This window comes from Pseudorca crassidens, chromosome 17 (assembly GCF_039906515.1).
Source record: "Pseudorca crassidens isolate mPseCra1 chromosome 17, mPseCra1.hap1, whole genome shotgun sequence".
Taxonomy (NCBI): domain Eukaryota; kingdom Metazoa; phylum Chordata; class Mammalia; order Artiodactyla; family Delphinidae; genus Pseudorca; species Pseudorca crassidens.
In genome coordinates, this window is record NC_090312.1 from 33,693,186 (window position 1) to 33,715,892 (window position 22,707).

Sequence of the window (22,707 nt, forward strand, 5' to 3'; positions counted from 1 at the left end):
ATCCCCCACTGATGACGGAAGGCTCTTCCTTCCAGAGAAATGGTTAGTTAATACATGTAAAAAGTGAGAAAACTTTAAAATTACCAATTGGCAACCTCCAGTGGAATAAGTGATTCAAATAAGGCACATCAACGGATGCTAATGCCATTAGATAAAAGGATATTCATATGAGCCAAAAAAAATCATCCCACAAATTAGTTCTAATTGTTAAAGGAAAACACGTACTTTACTACTGGGAAACCTGGCTATTGCCATCTTAATCAGGTGAGCAAACTTAGCACTAATAGTGGGGCAATCACCGTAGCACCTATCAAGTTGTTCTAGACAAAAGTACACAACCTGTTTCTAATCAGGTGTTTGCAACCAACTTCTAAGTTGGTTTCTAAAAACATTTCTAACAAGTTTCTAAAACTTTTCTAAGGTTTCAAAAATAGAGAGGATAGAATAACAAGATAAAGGATACACACACACAAAATCAGACAAACCCAGAGTATGGGATTTTGTTCAAGAGAATTGACCTAGTCTCTTAAAGTTAATATCATGAAAACAAACTAACAAGGTGGGGGAATTGTTCCAGCTTTAAAAATATCACAGGGATGTAACTATTAAATGCTTTAAGTATACTTTGACTGGTTTCTTTTCAAGAAAAATAACAACAAAAAAAGAAACCCTAAAAGCAAAACACTAAAAGCAATGTTAGGACAAGTAGGGAAAACATGAATATGAATTGAGTATTAGATGGGATAAGAAAATTGTTAATTTCCTTAGGTAGATAGTGGCATATGTTATAAAAAATTTCCTTATCATTAGGAGATACATACGCTGAAGTATTTAGACAGGAAATGTTATATTGTTTGCAACTTACTTTCGAACAGTATAGCAAAAAATACACATATACTTAAAGAGGATGAAATAACAACAACAATAACAAAAAGGATGGGGATGAAGAGTAGACCTTGATAGCCATACATTCAATATTTATGATTTCATTTGAGAGTGATCCCCAAATGGCCACATTAAACTGAATGAAGTAAGTCAGACAGAGAAAAACAAATATCATATGATATCGCTTATATGTGGAATCTAAAAAAATGGTACAAATGAACTTAGTTACAAAACAGAAATAGAGTCACTGATGTAGAAAACAAACTTATGGTTACCAGGGAATAAAGGGTGGGGGAGGGATAAATTGGGAGATTGGGAATGACATATAGACACTACTATGTATAAAATGGGTAACTAATAAGAACCTACTGTATAGCACAGGGTACTCTACTCAGTACTCTAATGATCTATATGGAAAAGAAATCTAAAAAAGAGTGGATATATGTATATGTGTAACTGATTCACTTTGCTGTACAGCAGAAACTAACACAACATTGTAAATCAACTATACTCCAAAAAAAATTAATAAAAAAAAAGTAGTAAAATTTTGTCCAGGTGTGAGCTGGAATCATGAAAGGTGCTGGGCTGGTGTGAGGGAGCCAGGCCAATGGCTGAGTCCAGGCCTCTCCGTGTAGCTTTACCGTTCGCTTCCTGTGAAGAGTGCCTATGAAGCATGAAAAACCACCACCAAGTGAGATATACAACTTCAGTAACGTTTGAAAATGCAGAATGAGGATAAGCACAGAAAACATGACTTCCTAAAGGTCTCAGGACATGGCCTTTGCAGTGTCAAAAATCTACTGGTTTTCATTTAATGCCTGACTCTTATCACAGCAAAAGTGACTTGAAAATCTGCTATTACAGGCTGATGAGAACTAGTGACCATTTGGCAAAGAATAACAATACAACGAGCATGTAATCCTTTTGTTTACAGATTGCTTTTTACATGTGTCCTCTACAGAACAACTCTCCTAATCCCCATTTTACAGATCCAGTATCCAAGGGCCCCAGCGGGTTACACAATTCCCTGAAGCCAAACAAAAAATGACAGAACCAGAGTTTATACACAGTTCCCCGACTCCAAGTTCTCTGCTATTCACTATTTTGTTGTCAGAATATAACCAATGGGTAGCTTGGACAGCTGTCCATGGAGATGATACTAAGCTAACTCTATGAGTACATGTGGAAGGCCCTGCTAGAAGCAGCTGGTGGGGTGGAAAGAGCAGAGAATAGTGAAGAGGTCAGGCCCTGGTGTCCAACTGTTTCTCTTAGAATCCCTACTCTATCATGTACTAGCTGGGTGACATGAAGCACGTTACCTTCTCTGTGACTCAGCTTTCTCAGACTGTGAAATGGCAATGATAATAGTAATGCCTACCTGATATAATTTTTGTGACAGTTAAGGAAAATAATATATTTAAAGTGCTTAGGATAGTGCCTGCTATATAGAAAATCTTCAATTAATGGTACTGTTATTTCTACCAGAAAGGAAATCAGAAAACATGTATTCTAGGCCGATCTTTATCACTGACTAGCTGGCTCTATGGCCTTCTCTGAGTCATATCCCTCTCCGAGTTTCAGGTTCCTCATTTATGGAAAAAAACAAAGGAGGGGGCTTCCCTGGTGGCGCAGTGGTTGAGAGTCCTCCTGCCGATGCAGGGGACACGGGTTCGTGCCCCGGTCCGGGAAGATCCCACATGCCGCGGAGTGGCTGGGCCCGTGAGCCATGGCCGCTGAGCCTGCGCGTCCGGAGCCTGTGCCCCGCAACGGGAGAGGCCACAACAGTGAGAGGCCCGCATACCGCAAAAACAAACAAACAAACAAAAGAACAAAGGAGGGGGAGGGTGCCAGAAGATCTCTGATCTCTTTTAGCTCTAAAGTCTATGAGTTTGTGTCATTAATGAATGACCAAGACCATGATTAATAGCATATATTGAGGAGATAAGGCTACTCCCTGTCATCTGATGGAATCAAAGAATTCTAGGCATATGCTGAGCATTTATAATAGATTTTTTTTTTTTTCCGGTACGCGGGCCTCTTACTGTTGTGGCCTCTCCCATTGCGGAGCACAGGCTCCGGACGCGCAGGCTCAGTGGCCATGGCTCACGGGCCCAGCCGCTCCGCGGCATGTGGAATCTTCCCGGACCGGGGCACGAACCCGTGTCCCCTGCATCGGCAGGCGGACTCTCAACCACTGTGCCACCAGGGAAGCACTATAATAGCTTTTTAAAATATGTCTTTTAAATGTACTTTTATCTGATATATTTATAGACTTATTTAAAAAGTATGTATTTTTCTTTTTTTTTAACATCTTTATTGGAGTACAATTGCTTTACAATGGTGTGTTAGTTTCTGCTTTATAACAAAGTGAATCAGCTCTACATATACATACATCCCCATATCTCCTCCCTCTTGCATCTCCTTCCCACCCTCCCTATCCCACCCCTCTAGGTGGACACAAAGCACGGAGCTGATCTCCCTATGCTATGTGGCTGCTTCCCACTAGCTATCTATTTTGAAGTATGTATTTTTCAATACCACAAATCCTTTGCATCACATTCACAATAAAAGTAATTTAACCTAAACAGAATTCATTATGGTGATTCACATTTAATGTTTTGAATGCTGTCATGTTATTCAACCTAAAAACTGAATCTATATAACAGAATGCCTATATAAAGTATAGTACGCAGAATTCTAAGATGGCCCCCATGACTATGTTACTTTACATGGCAAGAGGGATTTTGCAAACATAATTAAGGTTACTAACCAGTTGACCTAAAGAGAGAAAGATTATCTCGGTGGGCCTAACACATCCACATGAAAACTTTAAAAGCAGAGTGCTTTCTCTGGCTGGTTCCAGAAAAGTCAATCAGGGAGATCTGAAACACAAGAAGGATTTGGTGTACCTTTCCTGGCTTGAAGATGGAGGGGACCATGTGGGAAGGACCTGAGAGCAGCCGTCAGCAATGCCTAGTTGACAGGCAGCAAAAAACTGGATTCTTCCAACAGCCTGAATGATCCTGGAAGCTGACTTTCCCCCAGAGCCTCCGGACAAGAACTCAGCCCAGCCTACACCCTGATTTCAGCCATGCAATACCCTAAGGAGGATCCCAGTCATGGCCTGTCAGACATGTGTCCTACAGAACTGTGAACTAATAAATGGGTGTTGTTTTAAGCTGGTAAAAATTTGTGATAATTATCAAGCAACAACAGATAATTCTTTAGATTATTTTTTTAATGGGAGATCTATAAAAATAACCTGTTGTGACCACAGGAGTAGAACAACTGAAATTATCTGTAAGAACTCAACAGCGATGATAAGAAAAAGTATATATTTTAAAAAGTATATATACCTATATACACTACATACATATCATATATTTATATATATGATATGTGTGTGTGTATAAAGATGTTTAAAAATACTCAGGTAGCAAACGACAAAACTAAGGCCCAGATTACGTTGTTGCAGAGTTCTTAAACCACTCATTCTGGTGTGGTATTTTAAGCCGAAGTATATTTGGAGAAGGTGCCTGTAGGTAAAAATCAACTTTTGAATTACAAAAGGTCACAAGCATAAAGCAACACAGGAGGTGTCCTTGTTATTCTGCTCTACTTAGTCTGATGACTCATTTGCTTGGCACCCTCTAAATTCAAAGAAAGCCACTTGAGTAAATAAACAACCAAAGTGTCAGTTTCCCGTAACAATGCTGAAAACCACAAAACCCTTTGAGTGACTTGACAGCAAAAATCAAAAAGTCCTCCAAATGTAAAATAGATAGCTAGTGGGAAGCAGCCGCACAGCACAGGGAGATCAGCTCGGTGCTTTGTGACCACCTAGAGGGGTGGGGTAGGGAGGGTGGGAGGGAGGGAGATGCAAGAGGGAAGAGATATGGGAACATATTTATATGTATAACTGATTCACTTTGTTATAAAGCAGAAACTAACACACCATTGTAAAGCAATTATACTCCAATAAAGAGGTTAAAAAAAAAAAAAGGTCCTCTCTGCTACTGATTGGAAAACTCTCCTAAGCCCCAAGGTGAGACTCACAATTAAATGCCTAACTTAATGTCAGGGCGACCTCTTTCCAAATCTTGGGTCCACAGAGCCCATTCCCGCTTGCTCTCACCTGGAAAGTCTCATCCCCTTTTGCAGACAGACTCACTTTAGACTCAAGATTTTCTTGATGTTAATATGGGAAGTGATTTATGGAAACAGGCTGAAGACAGGTTGGTAGATTCTGAAAAATGACTTCCCATCAGCAGATATTACATCTGGACATAAAGAGGTTGGTTTATTTACCTATTTGGTCCTGCAAGACCTCAATATGGGGACACTCATGAGTAGATTACTGTAGTTGTGTATAAAAGCTTGTGCACTTATGTTTGTCGGGGCTTCTTACTATAATAAACATAATTCAAATCTCAGAAAGTTTAAACAAAATACGGACAAATATCTGACAATTTCTTTTGGGCTAATCCAGGATTGGCATTTACAATTAAAATAAATAGAAATTAACAGTTGATTTCCAAAATTGTTTCAGAGTTTAACACAAATCCATTCATTCCAACAGCTTTGTCACAGCTATTATGAAGTAGTAAGTGAGCTACAAGGAGAGGTCACAATTATGGTAGACATTAGGGCTGTCTAAATATATTCACATTTCCCTCATTTATGAAGTTCAGTGCAGTCATGTGACTTGCTTGGCCAATGAAATGTGAGCAAAACTGGTCTGTGTAACTTTAGGGTAGAAGCTTCAAATCCAACAATGTGTAAAAAGAATTACACACCATGATGAAATGGGATTTATCCCAGTTATGCAATGCTGTTTCAACTTTCAAAAGTCAACTAATGTAATGCATCACATCAACAGGCTAGAAAAGAAAAATCACATGATGGTATCAACAGGTGCAGAAAAAGCATTCAACAAAATCCAACACCTATTCATCATATAAACGCTCAGTAAAGTAGGAATAGAGAAGGGCTTCCTCAACTTGATAAAGAATATCTACAAAAAACTTACAGCTAACATCATACTTAATAGTGAGAAACTTGAAGCTTTCCCACCAAGATCAGATACAAAGCAAGAATTTTCCTTTTTTACCACTCCTTTTAACATCATACCAAAAGTTCTAGCTAATGCAATAAAACAATAAAAGGAAATAAAAGGTATAGAGATTGAGAAGAAAGAAAGAAAACTCTCTTTGTTCACGGGCAGCATGATTGTCTATGTAGAAAATCTGAAAGAATCGACATAAAAACTCCTGGAACTAGTAAGTGATTACAGCAAGGTTGCCAAATAGAAGGTTAATATACAAAAGTCAATTGCTTTCCTATATGCCAGCATGAACAGGTGGAATTTGAAATTAAAAACACAATATCATTTACATTAGCATCCAAAATATGAACTACTTAGGTATAAATCTAACAAAATATGTACAAGACCTATATGAGGAAAACTACAAAACTCTGATGAATAAAATCAAAGAAGAACTACATAAATGGAGAGCTATTCCATATTCATGGATAGGAAGACTCAATATTGTTGATATGTCAGGTCTTCCCAACTTGATCTATAGATTCAATGCAATCCCGATCAAAATGCCAGCAAGTTATTTTGTAGATATTGACAAACTGATTATAAAGTTTAAATGGAGAGGCAAAAGACCCAGAATCACCAACACAATATTGAAGGAGAAGAATAAAGTTGGAAGATTGATACTACCCAACTTCAAGAGTTACTATAAAGCTACAGTAATCAGGACAGTGGTACTGGTGAAAGAATAGACAAGTAGATCAATGGAACAGAAATACAGAACCCAGAAATAGACCCACATAAAAATAGTCAACTGATATTTGACAAAGGAGCAAAGGCAATACAATGGAGCAGAGACAGTCTCTTCAACAAATGGTGCTGGAACAATTGGATATTCACATGCAAAAAAAAAAAAAGAAAGAAAGAAAAAAAAGAATCTAGATACAGACCTTAAACCCTTCACAAAAATTAACTCAAAATGAATCACAGACCTAAATGTAAAATGTAAAACTATAACACTCCTGGAAAATCTAGATGACCTTGAGTATGGTGATGACTTTTTAGATACAACACCAACAGCATGATCCATGAAATACAGAATCGATAAGCTGGGCTTCATTAAAATTAAGAAGTTCTGCCCTGCAAAAAATCCTGCCAGGAGAATGAGAAGATAAGCCACAGGCTGGAAGAAAATATTTGCAAAAGACATATCCAATAATGGACTGTTATCCAAAATATACAAAGAACTCTTAAAACTCAACAATAAGAAAACAGACAACCTGATTATAAGATGGGCCAAACACCCTAACAGGTACCTCACCAAATAAGATAGTACATAGGTGGCAAATAATCATATGAAAAGGTGCTCTACATCATATGTCATCAGGGAAATGCAAATTAAAACAATGGGATACCAGTACACACCTATGAGAATGGTCAAAATTTAGAACACTGACAACACCAAATGCCGGTGAGGATGTGGAGCAACAGGAACTCTCATTCAGTGCAAACTGGTACAGCCACTCTGGAAAACAATTTGGTGGCTCCTTACAAGAGAAAGAGACTACCTCAGAGAATCAGAACACTCTGCTCCTGTTGTTATTACTTGTTACTATTGTTAATAATTATTAATCCTTATTTTAGCAAGAAATAAAACCAAGCTTATGACTCTTTTGCAGTAAGACCATTCTAATATTTTTCCATAAAAGTTGAGGCTTATCATTTTGGTGTTTTTTTGTTTTTAATAACAAACCACCCCAAACTTAGTGACTTTATTTATTTTTGGCCACACTGCATAGCATGCGGGATCTTAGTTCCCCGACCAGGGATTGAACCTACACCCCCTGCAGTGGAAGTGTGGAGTCTTAACCACTGGACCACCAGGGAAGTCCCTCATCTTGGTATTCTTAACACATTTAAATATAAGAAATTATAGCTCTCACTGTACTCTTTTGGGGGTTGTCTTTTTTATGGTACTTTTTTGTTCCTACTACCTGACGTTGCTATTATGGCAAATGAAATTATTTAGAAAATTGTTCCCCCTGCTTTTTGGCTTTTTTTTTTAACTGACATCTGTCCTTGGTCACGCATCAGCCCACTGATATTTGTGCCTGTTTCTCTCTCAAAAATGGACATGAAATATCACGAACCTCTTCTTAACTCTCAAGTTAGCTATTTTGAGGCAGTATTTTTGTGGTGAGAAGAGCATGCCATTTTAGAATCAGATGATATGAGTTCAAGTCTTTATTTGATCATTAGCAAACTCTGGGCAGGTAACTCCCTTTCCAAAGCTCAGAGTTCTTTTGTGCAAACTTGAGGTTAGACTTAGCCTATGTCATAGAATATATGAAATGTAGTGGTATTTAATGAGTAGTGATAAATAAGGACCAGATACTGTAAGCTCTGTGAAAAAGTTTTGAAAACTGTAAAATGCTATACAAATCCTTCTTTGAAAAATGATTGGAATAATGTGAAATTATCCTAAACTTGCAGGAAGAAAACTATATATAAAAAAGTGAGGGGCTTCCCTGGTGGCGCAGTGGTTGAGTCCGCCTGCCGATGCAGGGGATGCGGGTTTGTGTCCCCGTCCGGGAAGATCCCACATGCCACGGAGCGGCTGGGCCCGTGAGCCATGGCCGCTGAGCCTGCGCGTCCGGAGCCTGTGCTCCATAACGGGGGAGGCCACAAAGTGAGAGGCCCGCGTACCGCAAAAAAAAAAAAAAAAAAGTGGGGCCTTGCCATAGAAATGGGGAGAGCCTGCTGGCCAAACTGGATTAAGGGGTTGCCTTCCCACACAAACCCACAGATTTCAGATGATATCAAGGTGGTTGCCACTGAGAACAAAGGGAGTAGGCAGGGCACAGAGGGTGGAAACTAAAAGAACAGAATCTCGAGGCTTAAAATCTTTGTCCAATGAGGTGTTTGGTTGGAGTCACTGACACTTGAAACTGACTGGAATCAAACAGCCTCCTGAATTTTTGAACGATCTGTATAGAAAAAAATAATTACTAGCCCATTTACAAAAGCCTGTTTAGGAATTCCCTGGCTGTCCAGTGGTTAGAACTCCAGGCTTTCATTGCTGTGGGCCTGGGTTCAATCCCTGGTTGGGGAGCTGTGCAGCATGGCCAAAAAATTAAAAATTAAAAAAAAAGCCTGTTCAACCCCTAAGGTAACTCCTACTTTTTTCCTAATCTGCACTAGGAAGAAGTGGGCTATGAAAGCTATGAAACCCCCTCTTCTATGCAAACCTTTGTGGCCATAAAGAATAAAGGACAAAGAAACACTTTCCAGAAAACAGAACCCAGAGTCGCAGATGAGTAAACCAAGAGATGTATTCTACTCTCAATCTTCGCCATTCCCTCCAAGTGGGAAGATTCCTGTGGACGAAAATTTTTATTTTGGTTATCCTGCTGCTGCTTTACCACTTAAATTGGATGTACTGGAGGCAGATACTGTGTCTTTAGGTTTACAGGTCACTATAACCTGAAAAGCCACATGTGGATATGAAGGAGAGGACCATACATCACTCAAAGATCCTGGATTTCAATCTGCATGGTATATGGATGACATTTTAAGATTGTCTTTCTGGTGGAGGGATTGACTATGTTCTATATGCAAAATAAAAATGTCCACAGATATTTTGGGTGGCCAAATCTGCAGGAAAAGTTAAAATTAAGAGAGCCACATATACTTTACCTTATTGAGCAAAGACCAAATAGCAAGCCAGTATTTTTAAAGACTTAAAAATAGGTAATTAGGCTGAGCTTAACGTTTCCCCCCCGCAAATGGTAATTATATATTTAGATGGATATTTGTTAGGGTTTTTGGGTCACCAGCATTTGAACCCTCTTCCTATGTATGAGAAATAACCCATCCTTTAACTGTAGAAGCTAAAATTGTCAGCTGTCATTTTTCCAATCTGCCTGGCAATTACGACGTGAGTAAATGGCTGAGGTTCTGCTGATCAGACACCACTGCCCCAAACTTTGAATCTAAAGCTACTGAATTTAGAGATAAAGCACAAAAAAGCTTAGTTCTACTGATTCACTGGGCTCCTAAAGGGCTTTGGAAGGTAGGGAAGCTAAACTGAATGTAAGAACCAGATTGTGAAAGACTTTGAATGTTAGGCTAAAGGTTTTATTTAGTAGGAGATGGGAATCTACTGAAGTTTTTGGAGAGACAGTAATGTCAAGATCAAGATGATGGGGACTTCCCTGGTGGCGCAGTGGTTAAGAATCTGCATGCCAATGCAGGGGACACAGGTTTGATCCCTGGTCTGGGAAGATCCCACATGCTGTGGAGCAACTAAGCCCATATGGTACAACTACGGAGCCTGCGCTCTAGAGCTCACGAGCCACAACTACTGAGCCTGCGTGTTGCAACTACTGAAGCCCGCACGCCTAGATCCCATGTTCCTCAACAAGAGAAGCCACAGCAATAAGAAGCCCATGCACCGCAACGAAGAGTAGCCCCCACTCGCCGCAACTGCAGAAAGCCCGTGCACAGCAACGAAGACCGAACGCAGACAAAAATAAAAAAATTAATAAAATTTAAAAAAATGATACTTTAAAAGTAGAACTGATAGTATCTTTTTTTTTTTTTTTTTTTTTTGCGGTACGCAGGCCTCTCACTGTTGTGGCCTCTCCCATTGCGGAGCATAGGCTCCGGACGCACAGGCTCAGCGGCCATGGCTGACGGGCCCAGCCGCTCCGTGGCATGTGGGATCTTCCCGGACCGGGGCACGAACCCGTGTCCCCTGCATCGGCAGGCGGACTCTCAACCACTGCGCCACCTGGGAAGCCCTGATATTATCATTTTTGTGTTAGCTTTTTCTTCAACTGAAAATGATTTCAAAGATGGACTAATTCAGTTCTAAATTATCAAGGACTAATGATATCAAGGTGATAATGAGGATGGGAAGGAAGAAAAAGAACTGAAAAAATCTGGGAAGGAACCATTTCCTTGGCAGAAGGTGCCAACTGGTGGCACACATTTAAGCCACACTTGGTCAATAGGTATGTGGGTTCAATTAATAGTGTTTAAAGTTTTTCACTTAGGCACTAACATTTTAAAATTTAAAGGCTTTAAGTAAACATTCAGATTTATAGCTTCTCTTAGGGAAAAGAGAAGAATAAATTTGCCAACCCCGGGCTGATATTCAATTTGGCATCAATTAGCTAGAACTGAGGATTCACCATTCCTTTTTGGATGGACAAGCTTTCTCCAGATTTTCAGAGTTCCTGCATTTTCCCTTTTGTATTATATCTGGCCTACTTCACTGATGTATGTTACTTTCCTGGCCCTCGGCTTACAGGAATAATAAGAGAACAACTGATCACTGGAATAGCTAAAATAAATGACCCTTTCATTTCAGTCTCATTAGGCAAAATCTAAACCTTAAGAAATGATACTGCAGGGACCTCCCTGGTGGTGCAGTGGTTAAGAATCCACCTGCCAATGCAGGGGACACAGGTTTGGGCCTTGGTCCGGGAAGATCCCACATGCTGTGGAGCAACTAAGCCTGTGCGCCACAACTACTGAGCCTGCGCTCTAGAACCCGTAAGTCACAACTACTGAGCTCGCATGCTGCAACTGCTGAAGCCTGGATGCCTGGAACCTGTGCTCCACAACAAGAGAAGTCACCACAACGAGAAGCCCGCGCACGGCAACAAAGAGTAGCCCCCGCTCACCGCAACTAGAGAAAGCCTGCGCACAGCAACGAGGACCTAACGCAGCCAAAAATAAATAGATTAATTAATTTAAGAAAAAAAGAACTGATACTTTAAAAGTAGAACTTATCATTTTTGTGTTAGCTTTTCTTCAAGTGGTCAAATAGTATTGTACATACATGGAATTAGGTAAATCCCCTCCTCTCCAATCAAATACCATTACAATAAGAGATAGAACAAATATACAGAACCATCTTTTCTGGTCAATAATAATGGTCTATGAAGACCAGCAGAGAGCACTTAACCATAGTCCTTGGCAGCAACTGGAAGCTGCCATTACAGCTAGTGAAACTTACTAGTGGGTTTCTTTTATGTCATTATACACAAGATGTCTTCATAGGAAAGTTTGTCCCCATTTCTAGTTTTTTGAATTTAGTGAACCTGCTGAAGGATGATAGCAAATTGGGGTTTAACTTGACTTTTGTATTAAATTTAAATTACTTTAAGGGTATATTTGGACACTTGGCAGTGAAAGATTCTGAATCTTAGATTAAAAATGTAATAACTGATAAGCATTCTGAGTGGAATTGTTCTTTGATTTATCCTTTTAAATTCCAAAATCTTTTGCTTCACTTTATCGACCTAGAATCTAATATAAAAATTGTGCTATTGTTGAATATGATGTGGACTCATATAAGAAATGATTTATTATACATAACCAATCATAATCTAGGAAAAATAATATCCCCTAAGAAAAGACACGTATTTGGACTATTATTGTCTATCCATGTCCTGTCCCCAATATTGGCATTGTGAAAATGTACAAAAACTATGATCACTGAATTTTAGTAAGTCTAGATCACATGCTATAATTTTAAAATAGTATAAATATGATGGCTAGCAGTCAGTTACACTGATATTCAGCTTGAAAAGAATGGTAGAACTATATACTGTTATTCTTTTACTGTTGTTATTAATAGACACTTACTGAATACCTACTGTGCTAGACATGATGTCTGTACTTAGGAGGATTATATTTAAGTGTATGGAGAATTTTTTATTCCAGTGGAGCATGGGCAAAGTGTTAAGCTCCATTTTAATCAAATGGGACTATTAAGAATTAAGTACACAGGGAGCTATATTCAATATCCTGTGATAAACCATAATGGGAAAAATATAAAAAAGAATGTATATATGTATAACTGAACCACTTTGCTGTACAGCAGAAATTAATACAACATTGTAAATCAACTATACTTCAATAAAAAATAAAAATTAAATTAAAAGAGAATTAAGTGTATTATTTACAAAAGGATTAGAATAAGATAACGTAGTAGCCTCTTAAGGAGTGGGGGATAGTTAACTAGGTCTTCCAGTAACAGTCTGTTTAGTTCCTTTTATATTAATTCCTCATAGCTTCACTATCACCTGTAAAGATACTTTCCTCAGTTTTTCTGGTGATTTTTAAACAATTCTTGTTCCTTAGATGATTTTCCTGTAACTTAATTTTCAAGATAGTGGCACGTAAAAGAAATTAAATAAGTTAATTTATTCAGTTAAATAACCTTAAGATGATAGGATGTCTTCTTCTGTATAATTGCCAAGCCATATTTTAAACAAAGAAGGAAGGCCATCAAATCAAGCAAATCAAATTCATCACATATATGTACATTACTGAACAAGAATCACTAGCCCAGAAACACAAGTCACTTTAAGATAGCTTGAGAAACCAGATCTACAAATATTAGGATGTGTGCAATTTCCCTACATTATATGACCATACCATTCGCCCTTGGATCTGTCGGTGGGAGGCTTGCTCCTCCTGCTAAGAATGGTAACCATTTCAATGGTTCCTTCTCTCTTAGAATTATCTGTCATGTTTAAAAATTCTACATACAGTAATATTCTATATTAGGGAGGTGGATTCAATGTTGGGGCCAAGTACTTTATATAGTGAAGCTAATACTTATCTCAGAGGGCTCAATGATAAATAAACATAATTTATAAACAGTTAAAGAACATGTAGGTGCTATTATCCTTACTTCTACTTGAAAAAAAAAACTACCCAGAGATTTGGAGAACAGTTATCTGGAATATATCCCGAGATAAAGAACAAAAAGTAAAGTAAAATAAAAAAGAACTACAAGCAAACAAAAGAGATGCTACAAAGACCAGTCAATAATCTTAACTTATTTTGCTTATACGAATGTCCCTTTCCTCCTCGCTTAAGTCAGCCCCACTGAGATTATAACCTGTGGCCAAGTTGTTTAATTTCTCTAAATCTCAGTTTTCGCATATATAAAATGAAAATGATAATCTCCTTGAAGAATCCTCATGAAATCAAAGGTATACAGCACAGAGAAGGTGCTCAATAAATGGTAACTATTATTATTGTACTTGATTTGCAAAACACAGCATATTACAAGAAAATGCAGTATAATAACGAAGAAACAATACACAGAGTAGTTGGGATTTTAAACTTTGGAGCCAGATTATGGGTTTTGATCTCAGCTCCCCCACTTACTGGCCGTGGACTCTGGGCAAATTGCTTTCAAAAGTGTGCAGGAGGCAATGAGAGCTATCACTGTTTAACCCTCACTGTCTCAGGGTACCTACCCTTCTCTAACTCCTCAATTAGGTTTTTGTATCATCTCTTATTGCGCTCTGTACTTCACCCTCCTAAGCCCTGTCACAGTTTTAATTACATAGTTATTCCTATTAATATCTATCTCCATTAGACTGTGAGCTCTAAGAAGGTAGGGAGCATATTCAGCTAATTCAGGGACTAGCATAGCGACTGACACATCTCAGAGCCTCAATAAATATTTCTGAATGAATGAATGAATGAGTGAAAAGAATATGGTCTCTAAATAAATTTCTCAGCACTTCTTGTGTAGAATGGTAATGCCTGGATGTGCTGTCCAAGAATAAAATGAGAATATGGAACTGGAAGGCAGAGTACATTTGAGATTAGTTAGCTATTGCACTATATCTGAAAAGACAAAAAAAAAAAAAAAAAAGAGAGAGAGTGTGTGAGAGTGAGAGAGAGAAGCTGTAAAATGAGATTGACTTACTGAACTGATCAGTTACTTCAGTCAAATCACACTGGTTGGTAGACCACTGCTCTCTTTAGAAAAGCTGTTCTCAACCAGTGTGACAATCATGTTGTGATGGGTTTTCTTTATAAATTAGGATGGGTTTCACAGTTACGACTATAATAACATAGTCCTGAGTAAGCTTATGAGAGTATGTTATCCACATGAACTTTATGTGTCCTGTGTGGGTGTCTCAAGAGAAAATAATTGCAGAGAAGCACTGCTCCAGGCCAGTGATTTCTAACTTTTATAACTCTGCAGGGTATGTTGAAATACCCTCAAAAATCTCAGGATTTTTGGTAGGAGTATAGCAAAATCAAAGAAGAAAGTTAGGATTTCTTCTCTTGGCTGTAAAATGACTACACCCCAGTGGAAAGACCTCTATTTTATGGGGAATGCCTCCTCTCTAGTTACTTACTTTGGCTTCATTTTGTCTTGGCGACTCAAGAAACCATATTATAGGACAGAAATCTGTTCCAATTTCCCATGTGTAGATGTAGGAATTTCCTTTGGGATTAGTCTGTATGAGCCAAGGTTAAGTCAATGTACTTTAAATTTTGAAAAAATTTCACATTTACGTAAGTTTTTCTTGTCTCAAAAAGGCTTTTAGGATGGCATTTTGTAAATCCAATTAACTCTAGCTACAACTTAAGAAAGAATGATGGTAGTTCAACTGAAGCAAAGTCAGGGCTGAAGACTTGGTGTAAAAACTAAAAATTGAGAAATGAGTGTATAATAATGTGTTTTATCTAAATATGTATTTTTAGGCACACCTGGCTTTGAGTTCTAGTTTCACCACTTACTAGGTATGTGACTGTGGCCAAGTATATGCAAATAATAAATATAGCTTGGGTTGGGTGCACAGATTGTGTTGTTGACTGCCTGGGTTCATACGCTAACTCTATTACCTACTATCTTGGGAAACTTGAGCAAGTTTCTGAATTTCTCTGCCTCAGTTTCCTCCTTTGTTAACTGGAGATAATAAAAGCACTGTCTCGTAAGGTTGTTATGGGCCTAAAAGACTAAGTGCATGTCAGGTTCTTAGAATAGTGCCTGGATAATAGCTGATACTGAAAGTTTTAGCTACAATTATGATCATTCATTTACCCAATTTGATTTTCTAATATCTTGACTTGCTTACATTTCCTGAAATGTTAAACATTTAATAGTAGAAAACGAGCAAACTGTAAATGTACAAACAAGAACAGCAAAAGATTAGTATGAAAATTAAAAGTCACATTTATATAGAGAAGTACCCTACCATTAAACCTGTACTGATCTAGTGCAAACTGATATTGCAACAATAAGCTAGAAGAAACCTGGATAGCACTAACTAGTGAATTATCTTAAAGAACACTTTTCAGACATATTATTAATCAGCCATCTTCCTCCTCCCTGCCTTCCACTGGGAAAAATAGGGGAAAAAAATATTTCTACCTCTTCTCAGAGCAGGTAGTTTCTTCTAAATCAGGGGTCACTACAGATTTCCTAGCAAGAGGTCATTGATTGTCACAGAATAAAAGCAAAATAAATCCTATTCTATACAATGATATATACAATAATAGAGGTAACATGATGATGATAACCAACCCACTCTGGATATATGTGCGTGCAAAGATGAACACAGTTTGCAACTAGCTTATCAATAAATTAATAAACAGCATTTCAAACGTTGGGATGCTATTATTTAGCAGTCAATTCTTACTTTGATTTACAAATTATGTTTTTAGCATTAGTTGTTAAATCTTATAGGAAAGTTCTTCACAAAGAAAACGTAATGTTTTGAAAACTTTATAAAGGACTTGAAGTCTCTTGGTGAAAAGTTTGAGTCCCCTTTGCCGTTTTTCTCATTAGCTTAATTATAATGACATCACTCAAACACCAGAGACAAACAACCAATGGTGAGATTCAAAGTGTGCCTGCCAACGAAGTTCCAAAGGCCCACAGCACAAACCAGCCTCCTTTAGTACTATCAACCTTTGACCTGCCCATTGTATCACTCTTTCCCCTCATTTGGACCTTAAGTGTTCACAGGCGGGGATTCCTGTTTCAAAGTTTTGCTGCTGCTTTTCCCTTTAAGTTTTGATTATTTCTGTCCTCGAAATCATATGCGAATACCAAGACTGCGGGAGTAAACGAAAACAAAACAGTTGGGTGCACCCAACGGGGCCGCCTTGCCTCCCACCTGTCTCCATCCTCATCCAACTGCCAAGCACTGTTTAACTCAACTTCATTAGGAAAGCCTCTTCCCAGTCAGCGCCTGTGGAGTTCCCCAAATCACCAATCAACAGAACTTCTCCTAGGCTCAGCTGGCGCTCTGGGGGGTCTCCTGCTCCACAGTCCCCCAGAGACGAGGGGGTAGGGACACTGCTACCTGGAGTTCTCCAACCCTGTCAACCCTCCAACCACCGACTTTCCGAGATGCGAGATGTACACAGACAGACACAATAACTACAGGCTCACCTCCTTCTTCCTCTTCCAGGGAGTTCATGCAGGGAAAGTAGCCGGCCAGCGCCTCGAAGGAGGCGGAGAGGCTGCTCCGGCTCTGGGAGCGCTGCATGGAGCGCCCCGCGGCGCCGGCGCCCCCCAAGCCCTGCCGGCCCATCTTGGACGAAGACCCGCTTTTCCCGCGGTACAAGATACGAGGCGTCTTGGCGGCTGAGGCGCGGCGACCGCAGCGCTTCGGGGGCCGGGGTGCTGCCGCGGGACCCTGGGGTACTGGCCCCTGCCTCCCTAACCCGGTCCGGACCAGTCGTGGCCTTCCTGGCTGCCGGGGCCTCCACTCTTCTGGGGAGGGGTACGAGGTGGGGATCCGGGCGGTGGCGAGCGGGGACGCGGCTGCTCGCTGTGGAAGTCCGAGGTCTCGCCAGGAGGGAGCTGAGGTGCCCGGAGGCTGCGGCTGCGAGTCGGTCTGGCCGCCCTCCCCTCGCAGGGGGATGTTGCTGATGCTGAGGTCCCCGCCAATCAGCAGCCGGACGGGGAGGCGGGCTGGCAGCTCCGGAGCGCGCTCCTCAGGCTCTGGGCAACTCTGAGCCCCGAGGAGCTCCTGCTGTTTCCGTTTTTTCCCTTTCCTCGCGTGATTAACACCAGGGAATGGTCGTTAATGAGACGCAATACGTTAGGCATCACAGATGGGAACTATCTCAGGCAAATTTTGGTAGTCACTTAGTCTCGCTTAAAATTTGTTAACGTTCCTCAAGCATAGATAGGAAATAATTTTCTCCAAATCATAAAACAAAGCCTCCCCAATTTTTAACAGGTCCCATGAAAACCTAGAATTAAAGCGTTCTCGTTTACCTTCTTTTTTAAAAAGATTAAAAAGTCAACGGAAGGTAAAAAAGATTTAAAAAATATCAAGAGCCTGAAAAAGAACCAACACTAAAAAAGTACTGTGATGTTTATCAATTTTGCTTTAATCTGGTGAATTTTTAATGCTTTTTTTCCCTCCTGATTAGATAATCTGCTACCTATTGTTGCTAAGAATGACAATGAACACTGTAAGGCTTTAGCATCTAAATAACAGGTAACATCCTCTTAACATAAATTTGGAAGCAACACAGACATACCACAAACAAAACAGTTTATAAGTGAAATAGCATCACATTCTGCAAACTGCAAATCTCTATCCCAGAACATAAAGCAACCGTAAGTCTATTTTAGCATAAGTCAGAAGACTGTCCTACTTTTTGTAACTTTAGACAAGTCACTAGACCTCTCAATTTCCCTATCTAGGCAGGTGGGAAGGTAGGGCACAATGATTCCAGTCTTAACCATGTCATAGCTTGATTGTTGGCTGTGTGTTTTAGGGGATTTCAAAAGTGTTCTGTAAAATGTAAATTATACAATCTAAAATGGTTCTTTCATACAATAAATATTTACTGAGTACTATATATGAACAAGTTCTTTGCTTGATGTACTGGGAAATACAAATATTCATTCAATTAATAGTAATTGAGCTCCCAGTGTATGTCAGGTACCTTTGTAAACACCTAGGACATATAGTGATCAAAGCAGATAAAAATCTCTGCTCTCATGGAACTTACATTCTAGTAGGGGGAGAAAGACACAGTAAATCAGTAAATTATATAGTGTTAAAAGGGAGATAAATGAAAAGGGCAAAAAATAAAGTTAAGGGGTATGGGACAGTCTGCGATTTAAACAAGAGCTGTCAGGGTAGGTATCATTGACAAGGCAACATCTGAATAGATGTATGAAGAAGTTGAGGAAGTAAGCCATTCGGATATGTGAGGAAGAGAGTTAGTTTGAGGCAAAGAGAGCCTGCAGTGCAAAGGCCCTAAGATATGATGTCCTGGTGTGTCCCTGGAACAGCAAAGAGGCCAGGGTAGCTGGAGTGGAGTGAGTAGGAAGGAAAGGAGGTCAGAGAGATAAGAGGCAGAGAAGGGGACAGATCACACAGAGCCTTCTAGGTATGTTAACAGCTTTGGCCATAGCACATCACAATTTAGGAAGTACAAAACAACGCACTCAAGTAATAATCCTCCCAAATCTTTCTAAAAATTAGGAAACTTTCGAATAAGAGTGCTCTAACATAATAACAGCTTTTGGTTGCTTAGACTTAGGATCATCCACGTTTCTCGCTTCTGTTTTTCTGATAGGCTTTTGTCATTTCTCATTAATATTCCTACAATTCTTAGTTCAATTTCCTATTCATTATTCACCTTCCTAAAATACCCGCATTTCAATAGACACTGATAAAACCAGGAACTCTATGAGTAATTTTTCATACCATATTGCTTTTATTCAGAGAATAGAAATGTTTTCATTAAATGAAACTTTCATTCTAAGAATAAAGAGAATCATAGAATTTTGGAAACTGAAAAGACTATTGTAAGTCATCTAAGTCATCTGATGTATTTTTTATAACTGTGGGTCACAAATTTTTAGTGAGTCACGAAAATAACTTATCATTAGTATGATCAGCATTCTAAAAAATAAAATGAAATAAAATATTAGAGTGTAGCCCGTGTAGTTATTGTATCAATTGCAGTATTGTTTCATGAATATGTATGCACCCCTGCGTGTCTGTGTATGTTCACATGTGTGTACTAAGTTGTGATCAAGAGAAACGTTTCAAGGAAGAGGGACTAAGTGGGAAAATCCTAGGAAAATAAATTGGTCAAGGGTGGAAAAGTTTGATTTTGGCACCCAGGGACATCATAATGATAGTTGAAAGTCACTTAGGAAGGGAATTATCTTGGGTTTCTACTAGTGACTGCATGGGGACAGGGAATCTGAGAACTCAATCAGCGGTCACACTCAAGTTGCTTGGGCCCTGCCTTCTCTATGTTAATAACCTGACTTTATGCACCAGGAAGAGGTTAGTCTGGAATAGCCCAGATGCATCTGTTTCTTCATGAGCATCACTTCTCTCTTGCAGTTTCAGAACAAAGTTGTCCTGGGAAGCTTTTTGATATTTTTTCCTAGAGCTGGGATTTGAGAGTTATAGATAAGTGATAAAATAATGACACAAAGAGAAACAGGAAGTACTAAAGAGGAAAATCACCTTATTTCAGGGAAGAAAGCTTCAAAGAAAAAGAAGACTATTGGCACACAGGTATCAGAGAGACAAACCACAGTAATGGCCAAGAGACTTCTAGTCTTGAATGATAACCTGTGGAATATACTGAATTTACTGAGAAAACATAAAATTCCACTGTTTTTGGTCCTATGCTCAATTGTTTTCCTATATAATAAATATTATATAAATAATATTTCTGGTTTACATATATTTTAAAAGTTGATTTACTATTCCTTATCCCATTCTGATACATGAACTACCAACCCTAAAGGAATTTAAAATTTTATATAAAAAAGAAACTACTGATAAAAGATAGGAAATGTCATTTCCTCCATACCAGAAAGTACATTCAAATGGCTTTGGATGTAGTTTTCAAATGATGGGCTACTATATAGTTTCATTATATAAAACACAGTGTAATTCCAGAACAATTATAGTCTAGTATTCAAATTATTTATATTTATAACTTTCTTACTCATCCAAAATAATCAGAAAAAGTGACTCACAAATATACATACTAATCGCTTTCTAAATGCAAATTCTGGCCTTGAAACAAGATTCCACTACTGTACAGGAAAATCATATTTTTGAAGAAAAGATATATAGATTGATATAACTTGCATTAAAAAATCATAGCATTCTATTTGATGAATATGAAACATATCACACCAATTATGCCACTTAATTCTTACATCAATCCTGAGAGTGTCATCATTATTTCTTCTTTACAGATGAGCTAATAAAGACTCAATAATATTAAATGACTTGTTTAATTAGAAAGTGGCAGAGCCACTGATTTTCTGATTTCAGGTTCAGTGCCCTATACACTGTATCACAGGTGTCTCATACCATATACATAAGCACAGATGAAACACATGCAAAACATAGATGATAGATATAATATGAACTATGTAGTAAATTATTTGGTTCAAAATAAAATAAATATTGAAAAAATATATTTAAAAGCCATAATGTTTATTCTAACTATATACCAATGTTAAATCCATATTTGCCCTTTTAATCAAAACATATTAATATTACATAGCCATATATGTATTTCAGTTCATCAATTCTTAACAGGGCTAGAAAGTTACATGTCATTTATGTATCAGTTTTTGTAATAGTTTCCTCGCCAAAGTAAATCACCAAAATTTTAAAGTATGTTAAATTAGTTTATTCTTGAAATAGAGGCTTGGTCACTGATGTGAATGCATAAAAAGGTTATTTTGTGAAGTAGTTACGTAGTGTCTAGACCATGGATTAGTTCAGCTGGGAACATACTCATGCCTTTGGCAGCCTTGCCCTTTTCTATGCTAGAAATGATGTAGGTGATGATGATGAGAATGCAAACTACTACTAATAAAGAGAAGGAAAGACGAAGTAAGTCCTTTTGGGAAGTATTGGAACAAACAAATAATAAGGCCTAGAAGTGGATATGCAAAAAAGAGATAGAAAAAGGACTCTTATTGCTACTCCATTGTCACTATTTAGTGTATCCAGTCAACCCAGAAATGGCTGGTTGCTAAAAGAGATAGGAATTGCTCAGGATAGGCTATAAAGCCACACTGCAGACTGAATTAACCTCTTTCTTCTTGATACACATTTGCTCTTGATAATATAGGAATTCACCTCTACCTCAGTCTTCACAATTGATGTCAATTACCTTTGCCACTTTGGATTATTCCGCCCTACAGCAAATAATTCTATACTAAATAGAAATATTTGTGGATATATTTTGGTTTGTTTTATTCAAAACCAACTCTCAAAATACTTGCAAACAATGTGACCAACAAGGGATTAATCTCCAAAATATACAAACAGCTCATGCAGTTCAATATCAAAAAACCAAACAACACAATCAAAAAATAGGCAGAAGATCTAAATAGACACTTCTCTAAAGAAGACATACAGATGGCCAAAAAGCACATGAAAAGATGATCAGCATTGCTAAATATTAGAGAAATGCAAATCAAAACTACAGTGAGGTATCACTACCTCACACCAGTCAGAATGGCCATCGTCAAAAAGTCTACAAGTAATAAATGCTGGAGAGGGTGTGGAGAAAGGGAACCCTCCAACACTGTTAGTGGCAATGTAAATTGGTGCAGCCACTACGGAGAACAGTCTGGAGGTTCCTTAAAAAACTAAAAATAGAGCTACCATATGACCCAGCAATCCCACTCCTGGGCATATATTTGGAGAAAACCATAATTCAAAGATATATGCACCCCAATGTTCATTGCAGCACTATTTACAATAGCCAAGACATAGGAGCGACCTAAATGTCCATTGACAGAGGAATGGATAGATGTGGTACATATACACAATGGAATATTGCTCAGCCATAAAAAAGAATGAAATAATGCCATTTGCAGCAGCATGGATGGACCTAGAGATTATCATACTAAGTGAAGTAAGTCAGACAGAGAAAGATAAATATCATATGATATCAGTTATATGTGGAATCTAAAAAGTGAT

General features: G+C 38.5%; 1 protein-coding gene across 50 annotated transcripts in view; it reads right to left on the minus strand.

Annotated features, from left to right (window-relative positions):
• Nucleotides 1-22,707, minus strand: part of RIMS2 (regulating synaptic membrane exocytosis 2) — a 572,125-nt gene that overhangs the window by 9,163 nt on the left and 540,255 nt on the right. Inside the window, exon 1 of one of the 50 annotated variants that reach the window (XM_067711560.1) lies at nt 17,154-17,617. The exons of the other annotated variants lie outside the window; for them this stretch is intronic. Coding sequence (XP_067567661.1) covers nt 17,154-17,295 — 142 coding nt within the window. The 5' untranslated portion in view covers nt 17,296-17,617. Of the gene's footprint in view, nt 1-17,153; nt 17,618-22,707 lie in introns of those variants that run through there. 50 annotated transcript variants of the gene reach the window in all.